Source organism: Octopus sinensis, linkage group LG6 (assembly GCF_006345805.1).
Source record: "Octopus sinensis linkage group LG6, ASM634580v1, whole genome shotgun sequence".
NCBI classification, from domain to species: Eukaryota; Metazoa; Mollusca; class Cephalopoda; order Octopoda; family Octopodidae; genus Octopus; species Octopus sinensis.
In genome coordinates, this window is record NC_043002.1 from 45,404,259 (window position 1) to 45,425,867 (window position 21,609).

The 21,609-nt window shown below is 35.9% G+C and overlaps 1 protein-coding gene across 1 annotated transcript in view; it reads right to left on the reverse strand.

Moving 5' to 3' along the window:
* LOC115213147 (cleavage and polyadenylation specificity factor subunit 1) overlaps positions 1 to 21,609 on the reverse strand; it is a 106,770-nt gene that overhangs the window by 27,355 nt on the left and 57,806 nt on the right. The window contains exons 28-34 of the mRNA XM_029782081.2: positions 20,062 to 20,152; positions 18,124 to 18,208; positions 9,601 to 9,742; positions 8,624 to 8,692; positions 7,913 to 7,996; positions 6,038 to 6,214; positions 1,195 to 1,261 (exon numbers count right to left, since the gene is read on the reverse strand). Of these exons, the coding sequence (XP_029637941.1) occupies positions 1,195 to 1,261; positions 6,038 to 6,214; positions 7,913 to 7,996; positions 8,624 to 8,692; positions 9,601 to 9,742; positions 18,124 to 18,208; positions 20,062 to 20,152 (715 nt within the window). The remainder of the gene's footprint in view (positions 1 to 1,194; positions 1,262 to 6,037; positions 6,215 to 7,912; positions 7,997 to 8,623; positions 8,693 to 9,600; positions 9,743 to 18,123; positions 18,209 to 20,061; positions 20,153 to 21,609) is intronic.

Sequence of the window (21,609 nt, forward strand, 5' to 3'; positions counted from 1 at the left end):
AACTCATCATCTAGCTTTGACTCATTAAATGTGAAATTAAATGTCATGATTATTCCACTAATGACATTAGATATCCATCAACAAAATAGAATTGGTCTTGTCTGCAAATCCCAGTATCTCAATAAACTTGACATACCTCAATGAAAACTAATTTTAACCCTTTCATTACCAACCCGGCCAAAACCAGCTCTAGCTCTGAGTACAAATGTCTTGTTTTCATAAGTTTTGAATTAAAATCTTCCACCAAACCTTAGTCACAATTTATGTTCCTATCACTAGCTTAATGATAACTATTTTATTTTACTAAATTCTTTGTTATATTTAAAAGTAATTGAAAGTAACACTGAGCATCTCAAAATAAATACAGTAACGAAAGGGTTAAACAGGATTCCTCAACAAAAAGACAGACTGGTATATAAAACTGCTTTCCACAGTTAAGGGTGATGAAATTTCAAGTGGATATATCTGATTTCTGCAGTGAAGGGGTTAAGAAGCATATATTTGAAAATCAAACAATTAATATATTTTTATCAAACTTCACCATAAAAACTCGTTAACCCTTTATCATTCAGATTACTGTCAAATGTAATGCTAATTGACTCATACTGTTTTGAATTAATCATGCAATATTTCGTGGCTTCGAGATTTTGATGACATGATTGTTTATTTTTAGAATGAAATTCTTGAGTAGGTGTGAAAGGTTACATCTAGCTGGTTTGAACATAAAACAAGAATATTTGGGCCAGGTATGGCTTGTTTAAATATTAAAGGGTTAATATTTGCTCATTCAGTCAACCACTGACATTTTCACTAACTTCTAGAATGGACAATCAAACTCAATGAATATCAATGCTGTCAAAGTTTCCACCAAACCAACAAGGGCAAAATACAATTCCTTGTCAAAAAGATATCCATCAATCTTACATTTGTCAAAATATACATAAATTCTTACTGAGGGTTTTGTTATTTTTATAGTTACTAAGTTCAACTAGAATTCCTTTGAGCTCCCAATATCTGGTCTAAATTCAAAGTTTTATTCTTTATGAAAAATTTTCAAAGTGAAAATACTTTATAAAGTGATTTAAATTACACAATTTCATTTCAACTAACAGCAGATTTTATCTTAAAAATTGATTTTGGAAACAGTCTATCACTCTCAAAATACCTCAGAAATCAGACAAAAATATTACCTACCAACGAAGCAAAGATCAACATTGTCTACCATAAAGTCAACAGTATAAACTTCCATGGGACGAATATCCTGACGGAAAATTAAAAGAAAAAAAAAATGAAGGTCAATAAAAGGAATAAATGGTTAATTTAAATTGATGACAATTACAATAACAATGGTGATGTTTAATAACACTGCTGAGAGGACAAAAAAAAATAACAGTGATGAAGCCATTGATTGTGACAGCAACAATAACAAGTGCAATAAGGCTGCCATCCATATTGTAAGCACACAGCCAACCACTGCATGTCAAAGAGCAATGTGCTTCGAAATCAGACAAAAGCAATTCATATTAATCCTTTTGGTTCCAACCTCTCCAAGATCACCTCAGGTTCTATGATACAAACTTCCTGTTTTAAAGTAATCTAAATTAAAACCTTCCTTCAAAATTCCATGTTAATTTATGTTCTCAACACCAACTAAAATAATGACAAACTTATTTTACCAAATTCTTCATAATTGTCTAAATTAGCTGAAACAAAGGAAGGGTATCGTGAAATATATTTGCCACTTAAATGTGGCTAACCCCTAAGGGTGGATACTACAGTAGCATCCACCCTTATGGGTTACTGTTGCTGCTGTTGCTGTTGAGTGAATGGTCCCAGAGCTCACAAGATGGGAGAAGATGGGAGAAGTCTGAAATGTGGTCCTTTGCTATTCGTAAGACCCGCAGAAGAGAAAGCGGGTCAACCCCCGACACCGAGAGCATCAACGGATGGATGAATGCGCATCCAGGCTCCAAGGTTGCGTAGGAAGTCGGGGACAAGAAACAGGAAGAAAGAGTGAGAGAAAGTTGGGGTGAAAGAGTACAACAGGGGTTGCCACCACCCCCTGCCAGAGCTTCGTGGAGCTTTAGGTGTTTTCGCTCAATAAACACACACAACGCCCGGTCTGGGAATCGAAACCGCGATCCTCCGACCGCGAGTCCGCTGCCCTAACCACTGGGCCATTGCGCCTTCTCTTAGGGGTTAACCGCATTCAAGTGGCAAATATATTTCATGATGTCGTGCAGCTACTGTTTATACCTTTCTCAGAGATTTATTAAAGGTAGGGTACTTAAACAGAAATATAACAAAAGAGGCTAAGAGTGTTGGACCAACATATTACTCAAAAGTGCTCAATCAACTACCTTCATGTCACTCACATGTCTGCTGAATCAGCTGAGCTGAGTGTTGCTACTTAGCAGCAACAAGCCAACAATGGAGCCTCTTCATAATCACTCAACCTGTGAGATATAGCAGTTAAATGTTCCTCACATCACACCTGTATAAAAAAATTGGTTCAATGGATATGCAGAACTTCTAACTCCAACCCCAAAAGTACAATGGTCATAGCTGCTCTATCTTAGATGCTTAATGATTTTTAAATCAAATAAGAAAAAACTCTTTTATAACTCATGTAAATTTTAATATTCACTGAAAAAAGAATCCTGTTTAAATATTCTTTTATTATTCACTTGTTACCATCATTGGACAATGGTCATGCTGGAGCACCACTTTGACAGGTTTAGACAAACAAACTGACTTCAGTACTTTCTTGTTTTTTAAACCTTGTACTTATTCTATTGGTCTATTCTGCCAAGTTGCTAAGTTACATGGACATAAACAAACCAACACCAATTATGAAGCCATGGAAGAGGACAAACACAGACACAAACACTGACACAAAGACACACATCATCATCATCATCGTCGTCATCGTTTAACATCCACTTTCCATGGGTTGGACAGTTTAGCATCGTTTAGCATCCACTTTCCATGGGTTGGACAGTTTGACAAAAGCTGGACAGACAGGAGCCTGCACCGGACTTCTGTATCTGTTTCGGCATGGTTTTTATAGCTGGATGCCCTTCCTAACACCAACCACCCAGCAGAGTGGACTGAGTGCTTTTTACAAGGCACAAGCACAAGCAAGGTCAGTTTTGGCAAGGTTTTTACAGCTGGATGCCCTTCCAAACGCTAACCACTTGACAATGTCGACTGGATGCACATACATATATACATGTAGATACATATAATGGGCTGCTTTCAATTTCCATCTACCAAATCCACTCACAAGGCTTTGGTCAGCCCCAAGGCTATTGTAGAAGACACTTGTTCAAGGTACTGTGCATTAGAACAACACTTTGCTTCCCACATGGTTGGGAAGCAAGTTTCTTAACCATACACCCATACCTGCACCTAATAATTAATCAACAGCAACAAATAATTTCTTCAAAATAAACAACAGTGCATTTACATCTATATTTGTACTAAATTCATTAACAAATTCTAGCTAGCTTTTTGTGTGGTATCCATGAAAAAGCATTTTACAATTGGCTACAATGCTTGCCACTAAAAACTTGTTTCCCACCTAAGTAAGACACATGAAATGGGCTATGTGACTTCATATATGATACAGTGCAATATCTCTGTCATGATTTAAACTAATGAAATATAGAATACAAGTTTAAATAATATCAGCAGCATATCATCATCGTTTAACGTTCACTTTCCATGTAAGCATGGGTTAGACAATTTGACTGAGAGCTGGCAAACTAGATGGCTGCACCAGGCTCTAATCTTGATCTGGCAGAGTTTCTACAGCTGGATGCCCTTCCTAACACCAACCACTCCAAGAGTGTAGTGGGTGCTTTTACATGCCACCGGCACGGGGGCCAGTCAGACGGTACTGGTAACGACCTTGCTTGAATCTTTTTACACATGTCACCAGCACAGGTGCCAGTAAGGCGATGCTGGTAACGATCACGCTCAAATGGTGCCTTTTACATGCCACCGGCATGGAAGCCAGTTAGCTGCTCTGGCAACGATCACGCTTGGATGGTGCTCTTAGCACCCTACTATCATGGGGCACAAGTGCCAGTAAGGCAACGCTGGTAACGATCACACTTGAATGGGGCCTTTTATGTGCCACTGGCACGGAAGCTGGAATCATCATCATCATCATCATCATCATTTAGCGTTTGCTTTCCCAGCTGGCATAGGGTAAATTGTTTAACTGAAACTGATAAGCTGGAGAGCTGCACCAAAATCCAATCTGATTTAGCATGATTTCTAAGGTTGGATGCCTTTCCTAATGCCAACCATCCAAGAGTGTAATGGGTGCTTTTTACATGCCACCAGCACAGATGCCAGTTATGTAACACCGGCATCGGCCACAACTACGATTTCACTTGGCCTGACGAGTCTTCTTAAACATGGCATATTACCAAAGGTCTCAATCACTTGTATTTTCAAATTGTTAAAATATATACCTATGCCAGCTACAGTCCAAAGGTGTGTCAAAAGTGGCAGACTGCTCAAAAAAAAAAACTTATAGTTGAATATGAAAAACAATAATCTGTTACATATCATAGTAACATAAAAATTAGGGCTATAGAAAGAGAACCAAAATAAGCTGTCACAATGTATGCTTCATAACTACACAAAAATTAGACATTATCAAATACACATATTTCTTCAATATAACATACACACACAGACAGACACACATAGACATATTGGTACAGACATGGCAGTGTGGTTAGAAGTTTGCTTCCCAACCACATAGTTTTGGGTTCAGTCCCACTGCATGGCAACTTGGACAAATGTTTTTTACTGTCACCGCATGCTGACAAAGGCCATGTGAGAGAATTTGGTAGCTGGAAACTGAAAGAAGCTCCTCATACATGTGTGTGTGTGTGTGCATATTTATATCTCCCTGACATCATGGGATATTTATAAATGAGTGTCCCAGTCATACAAGCAGAGTCCCTAATTTCCCTGTCTTCCATGAAAATGAGACTGATCTCAGGGAAATATTACTTTGTTTGTAAACAGGTGAGGGCTGGCAAAAGGATGGACATCCAGCAATAAAAAAAATCTCAACAAATCCCATCTGACCAATGCAAACATGGTAAAGTTAAAAAAAGCAACGGCAATTCTCACCAACACACACATGCATTTTAACCCTTTAGCATTTAAACTGGCCATATCTGGCCCAAATAGTCTACTTGTTTTGTTTTCAAACTGTTATAATCTGGCCTCTCACACCTAAAAATATACAATTGATGGCGGCAGCAGCAGCGGCATCTTTTGACGTCCATTTTCCATGCTGGCATGGGTTGGATGGTTTGACAGGAGCTGGCTAGCTGAAGAGCTGCCCAGGTTCTCTGTCTGTTTTGACATGGTTTCCATGGCTGGATGCCCTTCTTAATGCCAACCACTTTACAGTGTACTGGGTTCTTCATAAAAGCACCCACTACATTCTGTAGAGTGGTTGGCATTAGGAAGGGCATCAGCTGTAGAAGCCATGCCAAAACAGACATGGAGCCTAAATAACCATCATAAAAACTTATGCAATAATGTATGATTAATAAAGTCAATGCTGCAAACAAACTCAAGCATTATAGTATATAGCAAAACAATAGGCACAGGTGTGGCTTTGAGGTAAGAAATTTGTTTTCCAACCACATGGTTCTGGGTTCAGCTGATCCCGTGCACATGCATGTGTGTGCATCATCCAGCTTTATAGAGTGTCAATCACCATGGGAAGACGAAGTATTTTCTAGGCCTGAAGAGAAGAGTCAATTATTGGGATGTATTCCTAGCTACACTAAGGATGTGCTTTCACCAAATGAGATCCTCAGTGATTGTAAATTCATAGGAGAAATTATTCATTAAAAGATTTCAGAGGGATTCTTTCTCACAGCCTCTAATGCTTGTCCTGTGTCAGACAGATGCATAAAATTAACAAAAAAAAACAACAAAAAAAAAAGAAAAAAGAAAAATTCAAACCACTCCTATAATTTAAAAACTGTCTACTTACTCTGCTGACTAATGACAAAACTTTCAGCTCTTCTTGATATCGATAGACAGAAACACTTTTCAACAAATCTCCAGCCAAAATGATATTTTTTAATGTACTAAGGGTATGAATATAAATGTATGTATCAATGAAAGCCACTCCTGAGAGATCATTATCTTTCAATGTCCAAATATAAAGCTGAAAAAGTATAAAGTAAGATAGATTAGATGATTTTAAAACAGGAAACAAATGTGTGGTATTGTTACATATATTAGGAATACTGTGTTAGTCAACCTCTCTGTTCCTGATCACAAATAACTTGTGACATAGGTGACAAACCCTAACAAAATAAAATGTGCAAAGAAAATGCTCGCTCGATAGATTACACCTTTCATACTAAAACTTATTTTATTAGTTTATATACTTAACTGTAATGGATATTTTAAATTTCAAGCAACTAAAAAGCACTTTTTAACAAATGTTATTAATAACTGGTTCATTTGAGGGAGAGAGGGGAGTTCTTGCAATTTTTTTCAAAAATAACACATTAATTTTCTGATTTTTCTCTCTAGTGATTTAGAAGATACTAAGAGAACATATTTCTTATTTTACCAAAGATGTGAACAGCAGTGAAAGTAATAATGCAAACAAGCAAGTAATTTATTTCCATAGGTATAAACAAACATAGTGAAGGACTCCAAGCTGTAAAAATCCATAAGTTTTCGAGATTAACACCAGGACCCACAAAAAAATTAGCTTGAGATTATACAAGAAAAGGATTTTTTTTTTAATATAGTTTTTTGAATAAATCTATAAAAAACTATGACTGAGGAAACCAATAAATGTGTCAGAAGATATTTAGAATACCACCCTACCAGAAAATGATATGATATTGATATTGATATATATATATATATATATATATATATATCTTGTGTGTATGATTGTGGCAGGAATAAACCTAGACTAGTACTGATTAGTACTGTTCTACAGACCCATAGTAAACAGGCACTCTGTCAGTTACAACGATGAGGATTCCATTTGATCTGATAGACAGAACAGCCTTCTGATGTAATTAACATGCAAGTGGCCAAGACATGACATGGCCCTTTGTAATACAGGTACAACTCATTTTTGCCGGCTGAGTGGACTGGAGCAACGTGAAAGAAAATGTCTTGAACAAGGATACAAGGCACCACCAGGAATCAAACTCACAACCTTAAGATGGAAGCCAAGGGCCTTCACTTCCCCATAGTTTACAGGAAAATGTTTTGAACACTTAAGGATTTCTTTTCATTTTATTAATAAATAAGCAGAAAAAAACATGAAGTACTAGCTGTATAAACCTATGTATGGGATTGTTTTCAACCAAATCAGATCTGATATTTATAAGGAAATTTCAATTAAGCTTCTCTGTTGTATTTGGATCCCTTTTTGTTGTATGTATTCAAATTTCATACTGCTCCACCTTTGCTTCAATTTTCTATTTAGTCATGGGCAAACTGCAGCCCATGAAACTTTCTGAATGGCATGCCTAACAAAAAAATTACCTCAAATTTTTTTAGTAGCATGTCCTATCTGATAATGAACCATGTTTCATGCAGCCCTCTTCTCAAAAAAAGGTTGTCCATGCCTGCTCTAATATGTTGTTTACATTATATTTTTCTAAAATATTTCAGAATGCCTGTATTTCTATAGCCTCTGAAATAGCACTTACTGACCATATTACTGAAAACTTCATAATAAATTTTGATAAAACTGAAGTATGGAAGAGATGATTATGGGCAAATAGGTTAGAAATTTACTCTAGTCACAAGAAAGAAAAGGAGAGATTATTTTGCTTTTAAAGCTTATAGAAAGAAATACAACAAATGGATTAAAAGAGCTGAAGATTACCTTCTGACCAATTGCAGATAATAAGAAGCCTTCAACTTGTGCAAGAGCTGTCACAGGTCCTTTTTGTTCTTTTTCATAGATTACCTAAGAAGAAATAGTAACACAACATTTAAAAAAGAATCCAAGAAATAAGATTGTCTTACAATATATCAATATGCCCAACCAAGTAAATGATACTTAATATTTCACATTTACCTTTTGCAACATGTACCATGCAAAAAGATACTGAAATCTATTTGAATTCATATGTTTTGCCTTTAGGTTCTCACAAAAACTTCATGTAAGTAGGCAGATGGTTAAATATCTTGATTTTGAAATATATCAACTTAAAATATGAGTAGACATGCAGCTCCTCAACAGCAAAAAACTTGTTTTGCTCTGAACCATTCTCTCATATTTTTACCCATCTTTTGGCCTTCATCTCTTAACATAAAGTTATCTCCTCAGGTTCATAGTCTAGCAAACAGCCTTACTAGTGCTGGTGGCATGAAATAAGCACCAAGCATACACTGTAAAATGGTTGGCGTGGCGTTAGGAAGGGCATTCAGCCACAGAAAGCATGCTAAGGGAAACACTGGAGCATAATACAGTCCTTGTACCCAGCAGCTCCTGTTAAATCATCCATCCCATGCCAGCACAGAACATGGATATTAAATGATGAAGATGATGAAAAGTAGAAAAGAAGTTATCACAGAATCTTTTAAAACTCACCTTGATTTTATTTTTAGTTAAAGGCTGCCCTGGTTCGGGGACTACCTCAATGATATCAAAAATTATTATCTGAAAATTAGAAGAAAAAGTAATTACTATTAAATTTTATACATACATATATATATATATATATATATATATATATATATATATATATATATAGAGAGAGAGAGAGAGAGAGAGAGAGAGAGAGAGTAGCAATAAAATTGTGTCTAATGATGTAATGTAATATGCATATACAGTAAGTGCTCAGGTTGACTTGCTACTAAAACTCTGTCTTGAACTGCAACTAAAACAAAAGTGGTGATGTAGCTGCCTAGCAAAGAATGGCTATAAGTGGTTCATCATTGAGCAAGCAGATACGTATTTGAGAGAAAGAATGAATAGGCAAAGCATGTATTACATTAGATCATGGTATTTATAATTTAAACATTCCTTCTTACTAATGTGTGTGTGAGTGAGTGTGTGTGTGTGTGTGTGTGTGTGTGTGTGTGTGTGTGTGCATGTGCGTGTGTGCAAGAAGGCCTGTGACTTAGTGGCTAGGATATTTGGCTCATGATTGTAAGGTCATGACTTCAATAACTAGTGGTGCATTGTTTCCTTGAGCAAGGTACTTTATTTCTCATTGCTCCCGTCCACTCAGCTAGCAAAAATGAGCTGTACTTATAATTCAAAGGCCAGCGTTGTCACATTTTGTGTCATGCTGAACCTCCCTGGAGACTACATGTGTGCCTGCAGAGCGCTTAGCCACTAACATATTAATTTCATGAGTGGACTGTTCGGTTAATCAAAGCAACTGGAACAATTGCCATCGTAATCAACAGAGAACCAGACTATATATATGTATATATATGATGATGAGGACTAATATATATATATTATATATATATATTTATATAATGATGATAATGATGACGATAATGAATCAAAGAAAATATTAAATGTCAACTAAAATTAAATGTTTTACATTTACTTACCCGACCGCGAGATTGTACTTCTTCTCCTAGTGAGAAATTAGTCCCCATTACACAGTATCCCTTGTAACCAGATAGCGTCCCTTCACTCCTCATAGATACATTCACAAGTGTTGTAACATGTTCCCAATCCAAAAATTCAATCCTATAACAAATACATAATAAAACTTGCAGCAAGAGTCTGGACATTTCACAAAAGAACATCAATACTACAAATAATGAGAAGAACATTTTTTATTAACAGACAAGAAGATGTAAGTACACTAAAATAAGAATCTATTACATTTCATAACAAAAGAACAAGCAGTACATTCTCTAGTCCATCTTATAATAATAAATATTACAACTCCAATTGTAGTGTTACGAAAATCCCATCCATTTATCATACACAAAGTGTTTTATTCAATAATAGTGAATCTTATTCCATCTCTTTCAAGATTTACAAAGACATTCAGTTAACAATTTAACCCGGTGCTCCAGCATGAGCATAATCCAATGACTGAAACCAGTAGGAGAATATGATTAATGAACATGTTTCCCTTTCTAATAAAATCAGAGAGAAGAACAACAAAGATATTTAAGAACAGCTGACATCTGTGACAATGTCTAGGCTATTCCTTTTAATCATGGTTTCCTTTATCTACGCTACCAGCAATCTTTCTCTTTCTCTCTTCCTCTCAATTTACAGCTATCAATCTCTCTCTCTCTCTCTCTATATATATATATATACATATATATATATATATATATATATATATATATATATATATATATATATATATATATATACACATAAATATATATATATACATATATATATATACACACACACACACACACACACATTTAAATTGATATATATAAATAGATCTAAATTTATGTATTTTTTGTATATATACATACACATACATGCATATATATATATATATATATATATATATATATACACACACACACACGTGTGTATATATATATGTGTATGTATATATACAAAAAAATACATACATAAATTTAGATCTATTTATATATATCAATTTAAACGTGTGTGTGTGTGTATATATATATATATATATATATGAGAGAGAGAGAGATAAATGGGTGTGTATAAGTTATATATGTTATATCAATTTAGATCTATTTCGATTCTCTCTCTGTCTCTCTCTAATTCAAACACTCAAAAGAATTCAATGTCTTCTTTTCATCATTAAAAGTTGTTCGCAACTTAGTTGTAAGATGTATCTTGTTTGAGACAACACCCCACTACCACATACACACACACAACTCCTGATGATGAGGAAGATGTAATTTCTTATTGTTATTTATACATGGAAAACCCAACTAGCAACAACATTTTAAAATAGAAACAAGTGATCAAATTAGCAAAGTGGTTTCAGAATCAAAAGAACAGTATTAAATAAAAAAAAATCTAAAACTACAAAATAAAAACTAAGCATATTAGAATATACAGTAGTAAGCAGAGCACATGGATTATAAAATATAGTTGCTATAATCAAGAAGCACATTTTTCCCTTTCATTTTCCAACACTGGTCTGGCTTGGAGAAGTTGATATGACCAGTTAATGTTGTCTGCAGTCATGCCTTCCTCTTGCAGATGCACACATACACACACACACATCTCTCATTTCATTCAACTTCTACATAAATTTCCTCCTCCACCCACAGAACTTATAAAATAATTTCAATTTTGAAACGTTACTAATCCGATACAAATGCTCAGAATAACTTTCTAGTATTGCTTACATAGCTAAGATGTGATTCTTAGCACACATTAATGGTAGAGTTTAATGGAAGAGTGTGCCAGCTAAACAAATATCTAGTCAGCAATAATACTTTAATTATAACTGCCAAGTTATGTCCTACTTCCATTTCTTATACCACAAATAGTTTGATTTCTGTTCACTGTACACATCTGAATGCATAGCAGATTCAAAATCAAATCACTGGACAGCCATGCAGATGTCGTGTTGGGATCACTGTCATTTCACATGAACATCCAGTTAACCAACCAATAAGTGACTAATCAGCCATCATGTGATTAGACTTCCTGGAACCTTCCAATGAGCCTTATAAAAATGTGGATTTTTGATGGTAACTTCAGAATGTTGAGGCAATTGCTATAACGACTCCATTCTCTCTTTCATTCAAGTCACCATTGTCTCTATATTGAAAAAATGTTTTTCACAGAAGACTGGGTATAAACCATCTCACTTGTATGAAGATGATATCAAGACAGGGAGACAGAACACACGCATACATATACATATTTACATATACAACAGGTTTCTTTCAGCTTCCATCTACCAAATCCACACACAAAGCTTTCATCAGCCAAAGCTGTAGTACAAGACACTTACCCTAGGTGCTATGCGGTGGGATTGAACCCAAAACATGTGGTTGGGAAGCAAACTTCTTACTACACAGCCACATCTCACTATTTCAATTAATCGAGAAACTTTTGCATACAATATTCAATACATCACCACTTATTTTATAAAAGCAATTTGTTTATTACATTCTTTGAGCAGACATTTTTCATCTGCATAAGAAGAAGCATCAAAGATGAAAAAAAAATTATCTACATTATTTGAAAGATCACTTTTGTACAATGGCAGAATGTCTTTTGAATTTTTCGAGCCAAGGGGTTTCAACCCAATATTTACAAACTTTATTTAGGCACAGGTGTGGGTGTGTGGTAAGAAGCTTGCTTTCCAAACATATGGTTCCAGGTTCAATCTCACTGCATGACACCATGAGCAACTGTCTTTTATTATAGACTCAGACTGACCAAAGCCTTGGGAGTGGATCTGGTAGACAGAAACTGAAAGAAGTCCATCGTGTGTGTGTGTGTGTGTGTGTGTGTGTATATATATATATATATATATATATATAGTGGAGGCGCAATAGCCCAGTAGTTAGGGCAGCGAACTCATGGTTGTAGGATTGCGGTTTCGATTCCCAGACTGGGCGTTGCAAGTGTTTGAGCAAAAACACCTAAATCTTCACGAGGCTCCAGCAGGGGGTGGTGGCAAACCCTGCTGTACTCTTTCACCACAACTTTCTCTCACTCTTTCTTTCTGTTTCTGCTGTACCTGTATTTCAAAGGGCCAGCCTTGTCACACTCTGTGTCATGCTGAATCTCCCCAAGAACTACGTTAGGGTGCACGTGTCTGTGGAGTGCTCAGCCACTTGCACGTTAATTTCACAAGCAGGCTGTTCCGTTGATTGGATCAACTGGAACCCTCGTTGTCGTAACTGACAGAGTGCCAACAACATATATATATATATATATATATATTATATTTTTCCAGATGAAAATACTTCTTCCGTTTAGGGTAGTATTCCCTAGGTTTCCAAGGTTTTTTAATCATACTTTATTTAAAGGATTCCTTTCATTTCCATATGAATTTATATAAATAAAAATCATATGAAGAATCAATTTATTAAACGAAATCCAATTAATGTCATCAAATAAATTGAACAGGTTTTGATGCTAATATGGATAGTTTAATTAAATCTAACCAGACAGTTGTTTCTTTCACAAAAGACCATATACTATTGAAAAATTGCTATTTTATCAAAAGTAATAGACATTATTATATTATGTCTGGAACTCATCAGTGGACAATAATTAAATATTTCAATATTTAACCCTTTAGTGTTCGCATTATTCTACCAAAATGAATGCTTTTTTATCCACATTGTTTTGAACTAATCATGCATTATCTTGTAGCTATGAGCTTTTGATGAGGTAGCTGTAAATTTTTAAAACAATATTGTAGGGTTGACATGAGAGACCAGATCTGGCCAGTTTGAACATAAAACAGGCAGAAAACTTCTGGCTGGATATGGCCGGTTTAAATGCTAAAGGGTTAAAATTAGTACCTTTAGTTTTCTTTTTTGCTATCATATTATACAGATTCTGTTTTCTAACTAATTTATTCCTCTCACTCACCAAATCAAATTCAAAACTGAAGCTTACAAGATTATCCAGTTCAACATAATATAATGTGTATTACTTTTGTTGAAATACCTATTCTTCAATTGTATACCTGAAATATGGTCCTTTGCAATAGAAACAGCTGTCTGGTTAAATTATATACATTTATTTTATGACACTTATTGAACTCTGTCTAATAAATTGATTCTTCTAATGCATTTTATTTATAAATATATATGTGCATATGTGGAGGCACATGGCCTAGTGGTTAGAGCAGCGGACTCGCGGTCAAGGGATTGCAGATTCAAATCTCAGACCGGGCGATGTGTGTGTTTATGAGTGAAACACCTAAGCTCCATGCAGCTCTGGCAGAAGGTAATGGCGAACTTCTGTTGACCCTTTCGCCACAACTTTCTCTCACTCTTTCCTCCTGCATCTTGCAGCACACCTGCAACAGACCGGCGTCCCGTCCAAGTGAGGAACCTATACACCAAGGAAACTGGGAAACTGGCCCTATGAGCCAGGCGTGGCTCAAGAAGGAACAAACAACAATATGTGTATATATCTGTGTGTGTGTGTGTGTGTTTGTGTGTGTGTCTTTGTGTTTGTCCCCCATCACTACTTGACAACTGGTTTTGGTGTGTTTACATCCCCCGTAATTTAGCAGTTCAGTAAAAGAGACCAATAGAATAAGTACTAGGCATAAAATATTAAGTCCTGGGGTTGAATTGTTCAACTAAAATCCTTCAAAGCAGTGCTCCAGTATGGCCACAGTCAAATGACTGAAACAAGTAAAAGAATAAAAGGCTAACTTATTTAAGACAGCATGCCAGACAAAACACAGAGGTATTTTGTCCATCTTTACATTCAGAGTTCAAATTCCGCCAAGGTCGACTCATCGCATATACATGAGCACATACGAACACTCATTGCTTATTGGACGATTAGCTATCCAATCATACACGGACGCATACCAGACAGGTACAGATGTGTACAACCAGATCCACATTAGTGCGCATTAAAACACACAAACAATTGTGTTCTCGGCAGGTTAACGCGAACGTGGTTTCTACCTGACTTTTGAATTGAGGATTACTAATGAAACCACAGTTCTTACAGCTTACCCAACATATCATATTATCTCTCCAGGTACATACATTTTTACACAAGTGTTAGTCTAGTTGTAATCTGTAGAAATTTTGCTGTCAGTGATATGGAAAAATGACCCCTTAATTCTCCGTCCATCAACTTGAAAAAAAGATTCTGTAGACGATATCACAAATATTATATCAAATAATGTTTTGTATCCAGTGTAGAAGATACTTTTTTACCACAATGTATTATCTGCTCAAAAGCATTAACTAATGACTCAATGAAATTGTATCATCTACAAAAAATCCATCCTGGTTTATTTGGCAAGCCAAAGGAGTACTTCGAAAAATACCATCACAAAAAAAATGTCTCATCTTCATCGCTCAAAAATTTCCTCATCCATACTAACAACCATTCTGGTCAGCAGGCATCCTATAACATTTCACTCATGATAGCAAAACAGGGTTGCCCACACACCATTGGCGAAGATTTGATTAGGCCCTCCATACTTGAAGCATATAAAGTTGCTAATGTGCCGAACACTGCCTCAGTTTCAGCAAGTATTCCACTTTCAAACAACACTGTATCTTCCCACATTTGTGAAATAGCTGAAGATGTTGAAGCCATAGTTGTAGAAGATTTGCAACACTGCAAATTCTCGTTGACAGTGGATGACAGCACTTTTGACCAACAAATGTGCTGTGTTTGCCTTTCTTGCTATGTGAAAGGTACCCACAGTTTGTGAAAACCTACACTTTATGAAAACAGTACTGAAAAACACAGGAGAGATATCTACAATGCAGTCATGGATTATCTTACTAAAAATGGTATTGATCCCCTCAACCTCATATCAATATGCACTGACGGAGCACTGTCTATGATTGGTAAATTCCAGGGTTTTGTTGCCAGATGGATAGAATTTAATCCCATCTTCACAATTCATTGCGTTCTCCATCGAGAAAACCTGATAGCAAAAAGAACCGGAAATAATATATTTTCTGAAACCCTAGATTTAATTGCTTCCACAGTAAAAAAAATCAAAAGCTCTGCTCATCAAGACAGGAACTTTCAAGAAGCTTGCAAAGATGAAACATTCGGCTGTTTGTTGTATTCAACAGATATATGCTGGCTATCAATGGGAAGTTGTCTCGGATGTTTTGTGGCACTTTTTGATAAAGTCATAGAGTTTCTTCAACAGACTGATGCAACAATGACAGAATCACTTTCTCAGAAAAAAACCTGTAATTTTTGATTTATATGAAATCTTTCAATAACTTAATGATCTCAATATTTCTTTACAAAAGCAAAACATCAACATTGTATAAGCCAGACATTTGATAAGGGTATTTGTGAATAAACTTGTTCTTTGGAAACTTCAAATTGAAGATCATAATTTTCTGCAGTTCGCAAACTTAAAAAACCGTTGCGGTAGATAACGATTTGCACAAATATATAATCAGGCATCTATCTTTCCTTCATGAAAACTTCAATATTCATTTTGAAGATCTTTTGGCTTTAAATATCCCAATTTTTGTGAACTCTCTTCACACAATGTCTATGAACGATATACTTGTTCAACTAGAATGCGTTCAGATGGAGCTATGTGAGGTGACAGTAGATGATAATCTGCACAAATCGTCTGAAAACAACAGGGTCGAGGTTTGGTTGAATAATTCTCACGAATATCCAAAGCTGTTTGAACAAGTCGAGCTTTTTATTATAAATCTCCCGACATCCTACTTGGCTGAAAAGGGATTTTCCCTTGTCCTCCACTTGTTCATGAAGCAGGTGAGGCATTTAAACCTCAATAACAATGCTGATTTGAGAATTTCCTTGAGCCAAAAAGAGCGAAGGATTCTCAGCTTGTGGATAAAAAGCAAGCCCAAGGCTCTCACTGAAGGTTTCTTGATGTTTTTCCCAACAACTTGTTGCTGACATTTTTAAGTTAATTCAATTTGTTATATTCCTTCAAACGTTTACACGACCTTTTGTACTGTAAATCGTTTTAATTTACTCTTCACATTGTTATATTTTAACTGTCCAGCTTTTTACTGAATAAAAGGGGGTGTTTTCCACGACTCAATAACCTTTTCTATTCGATTCTACCAAATAAAGCTTTCTTGAGAATCATGTGCATTTGCAAATTGGTTTTGTTATTGGTGTTCTCAGTTATTTGTTCTCCGTGATATCCCTTACAAGAACGAAAAAGGAACTTTCATTGCAAAGTGAAAGTGATACTAATATTTATGAGTAGCAGTTCTTTTATAATAAATTTAAAATTTGGGGTGGTCCACAGGAAAAAATTACTTATTTTGGTGGCCCACAGAGGAAAAAGGTTGGGAACCCCTGGATTAGACTGACAGAGAGAGAGAGAGAGAGAGAGAGAGAGAGTGTGTGTGTGTATGTGTGTGTGTGTGTGTAAGAGAGAGAGAGAGAGAGAGAAGGACTATATTTGTGTTAGCAGGTAAATGAGAATTTTCATCACAGATATTGTTGTCTAACAAGCTCAATAGCATTTTCTGAGATGTCAAGATCAATATAAACAAACACTATTGTTTTTTGTGCTGCTCTGGAGAAATTCAGAGGAATTAGCAACTAATGCTTACAAGTAAAAAGAGTTACTTTATGCAATGTCATGTATGTTACACTTTTTGGATCTTTTTCAAGGATGTATGGTAAGAAGCTTCCTTCCCAACCACATGGTTCCAAGTTCAGTCTCACTGTGTGACACATCTTGGGCCTTGTGAGTTAATTTTGAAGACAGAAACTGAAAGAAGCCCATCATGTGTGTGTGTGTGTTTTTGTGTCTGTTCCATACTACCACTGGTGTTGGTATGTTTATGTCCCTATAACTTAGTGGTTTGACAAAAAAGAGATTGATGGAATAAGTGCCAGGCTTAAAAGAAAAAGTACTGGAGTCAATTCATTCAACTAAAAATTCTTCGAGGTGATGCCCCAGCATGGCCACAGTCTAATGACTGAAACAAGTAAAAGATAGAAGATAAAAGATACTTTCCAGGTAAAAAATTTTTTTTGTTTTAATATTTGCCGGGGTAGTCAAACTTTACTATAAAAAATGAATCAATTCAACTCTTGTGAATGTTCAAAATTTACAAATGAGGAAGAGCATCCAGCCATTGAAACCATGCCAAATCAGCCCCTCAACTTACCAGACCTGGTCAAATCATCCAACCCATGCCAGCATGGACAATGGACATTAAAAGACAATGATGACACTTCAAAATTTGTGTCTTTGACTGTCATGTACATCACATGAAAATGGCCCAATTTAGAGAAGGATGGGTTTCTGTGGAGCTAACTTGCTGTAGACTCACAGTATACAGTACAACCACCCAGCAACCCACTGAGCATATATAACTTAAACATAAATATATACATAAACAAGCACATTTATGTAAACTATGTAATTCTTAGAAAATGTTTATTTTGTCATCAGCAGTGAAAAAATTACTTACTTTGTATTAGGAATGACTTCCCAGCTGACTGGTGAAAAAAGCTGTACACAATATTTTTCTGTCATTGGGTAAACAAACCGATCATCTAAACAATCAAGAAAGGCAAAAATATGATTATAAACTTCTGGATAGATGATGACGATGATGATGATCATGATGATGATAATAATAATAATAATAATAATAATAATAATAATAATAATAATTATTATTATTATTATTATTATTATTATTTCAAATTTTTGCCACAAGGGCAGCTTTGGGAAGGTGGAGATGAGTTGATTACATCAACCCCAGTGCTCAACTGGTACTTATTTTATCAACCCTGAAAGGATGAAAGGCAAAGCCGACTTTGGTGGAATTTGAACTAAGAACATAGCGACAGGTGAAATATCGCTAAGCATTTTACCCAGTGTGCTAATGATTCTGCCAGTTCACTGGAGCAGCAGCAGCAACAACAGCAGCAGCAGCAGTAGCAACAACAACAACAATAATCGGTGCGATCACCAAACCAGACATCAGAAACTGGACATTGTTGTGGTGAATAAAAATGGAAGTACATGTGTGATAATCAACATAGCATGCCCCGGTGTCAACAGGATCAATGTGAAAGAAGAAAAAATAAACAACTGTGACAATCTGAAGTGGGAAGTATGAAGATTGTGGTTAATGAGGAGAGTAGGCGTGATACCTATAGTAATTGGTGCACTTGGAAGCATCAGCACTCAACTACCAAAATGGCTGAAAAAGATTGGTGCAAGTGTGAAGGTAGAACACCTACAAATATCAGCATTGCTTAGAACTGCAAGAATTCTCCGTAGGATTCTTGAAGCATGACTAGTAAATAAGTGTCAACTTAGTCTGCTGGCTGTGGACAACTGAACTTTCCATCATACCCAGGAAAATAATATGTGTATTTTCATATAATAATAATAATGATAATAAACCACATGTATTCTACATGCCAGAGACCCAACAGAAGAACACAACTTGCATTACACACACAATACAAATGCTAATACAACAAAAGTCTCAAGATAAACCTCATAACAAAACAAACTGATGCAATGCAATACTGGGTAGATTTTGCACTCCCCCAACAACAAAAAAGAACACACAATGCTGCACACACCCCAGCAACATGGAAGTGTAGCAGGTGCTGCAACAGAAACCTACCTGAAACTATCAAATGCATTATCATGTACATGGTTTAGCCTTGGTGCAAAAGATGGACGACAGCAAATATTCTGCTCAATACCATAGATTTGCTTGTCATTTGTTTGACCTTAACCAGTTGAGCATGTCTCTTAGTGGCTGACGATATGTACATCTCTGATCACTAGCAGGAGTAGTTGAGGAACACATAGCCATGTGTTGAGAGAAATTTGGGGGGGTTTGAACAATTCACCTCTCGAAACATGGGTGTTTTATTCATCATCCTTAAACTAACCTTATTCAGGGACCTTTTGAGCGGGATGTGTTACACATATGAAGAAAATCTGCCTCAACAAGTTCATTTAATTCATGTCAGGACAGTAAAACAGACAAAAAGCAAAACAGATGAAACTTGATACAAATTGCCTTATGCCCATAGAGGGGAACCTTTGTTACCGACAATGATAATGATGTAGACTTTCTACATTGACGCATAATCTGCTTCAAATAGCAACCAAGCCTCACTCAAATCACACACCATTATCTGGAGAAGAGTCTGGATAGTCAAGGCAAGAATGTCTTTGATTAAATAGCATTCAGATCATCCTGAAATCCTACTCCAATGTCTTAGCAAAAGACATATTCAAAATTTGGTCCTGAGCAGCCTTTGATCAAAAGATGGATTAATCAGGACTGACAAAAAGATTTTCATCATCTTCATCCTTAAAAGAAGAGAATGAACGACAAATTCAGACATAAATGGCAGAAGGAAACATAACATACCTCGTTCAATGATTTCAAATTCTCTTTCATCAGTGGTGGTTTTGGGCAGCTTATTAGAGGGTTCTTGAGTACTGCTGACAACAGCATACGTCTACCAAAAGAATATGAAAAGTCAAGAAAAAAAAATCACTATTGAAAACAAGAAAATAGAGCCAACAGAAATAAAAATTACTATTCTTTTATTCTTTTACTAGCGGGACCCATGGAATTTCCATGAACCGATTAATAGAATGTTGAGTAAATAATAAACTTTTTCAACATATATGTATGTATAAAAATAATGCATTGAAGAAAGGAGTAATTAAAATCTCTACATATATAATACGAGATACTTAGGCAGCAAATACTAAAATTAGATATATTTGTACCGTTCTGTTTACAAATACATAAAGTTTAGCTATTAATTCTATTCTTTTTTAACATACAATACTCATGGGCTGGGAAAATAAACATAGAGATACTTTGGAGTGTCCATCATGTGTGCAAAGATTGCAAGGATTTGGTTGGCCTTAGCTTATAGTAGAAGACACTTGCTCAAGACGCCATGCAATGGGACTGAACCCAAAACTGTGTGGCTGAGAAGCTAAGTTCTTAACCACACAGCCATGCCTGATATATATAAATGCATTATTTGGTATTGCTAATCAATTTATGGAAAAACAACAAAAACATTTACTGAAGCTGGGACTCAACATAAATTAGAGTGAAATTTATTGATAATATTAGTTTGACTGGGACCTCAGGCTTCACCCATAATGGCTTTGAATAAGTCATTAGACATAAAACAAGCAAATGAATATATACATATATTCATTGAGGGTGATCTATTTTTATGGTGAGATGCCCTTATGTTGTCAACCCTTATTCCAAGCAAGGTAATATTTCCCCAATGCCACACATATTTTTCAGGAAAGACAGGAAATGAACAAAATCACTTGTATGAGTAATGCTCATTTAAAATTATTACACAATATCAAGACATAAAAAACACACAGATATATCTTCAAGTTTTGGGGCTAACCAGACAGTTACTTTTATGGATGTCACATCATCATCATCATCATCATTTAATGACCATCATCCATGCTGGCATAGATTGGATGGTTTGACCAGGGCTGGCAAGCTGGAAGGCTGTACCAGATTCCAGTCTGATTTGGCATGGTTTCTACAGCTGGATGACCTTCCTAACACCAACCACTCTGAGAGTGTAATGGGTGCTTTTTACATGCAACCAGCATAGGTACCATTTGCATGACACCAGTATCTGCCACAACTGCAATTTTACTTGGCTTGATCATAATGCCAAAGGTTTCAGTCATTTGTCATTGCTTCTATGAGGTCTAACACTCGAAAGGTGCTTTTCATGTGCCACTGGCATCAGCTACTTTGCTTCCGTGAGGCCCAACGCTCAAAAGGTGCTTTTTATGTCCCACCAGCACAGGTACCAGTTACATGACACCAGCATCAGCCACAACTACGATTTCACTTCGCTTGACAGATCTTCTCAAGCACAGCATATCGCCAAAGGTCTCAGTCACTAGTCATTGC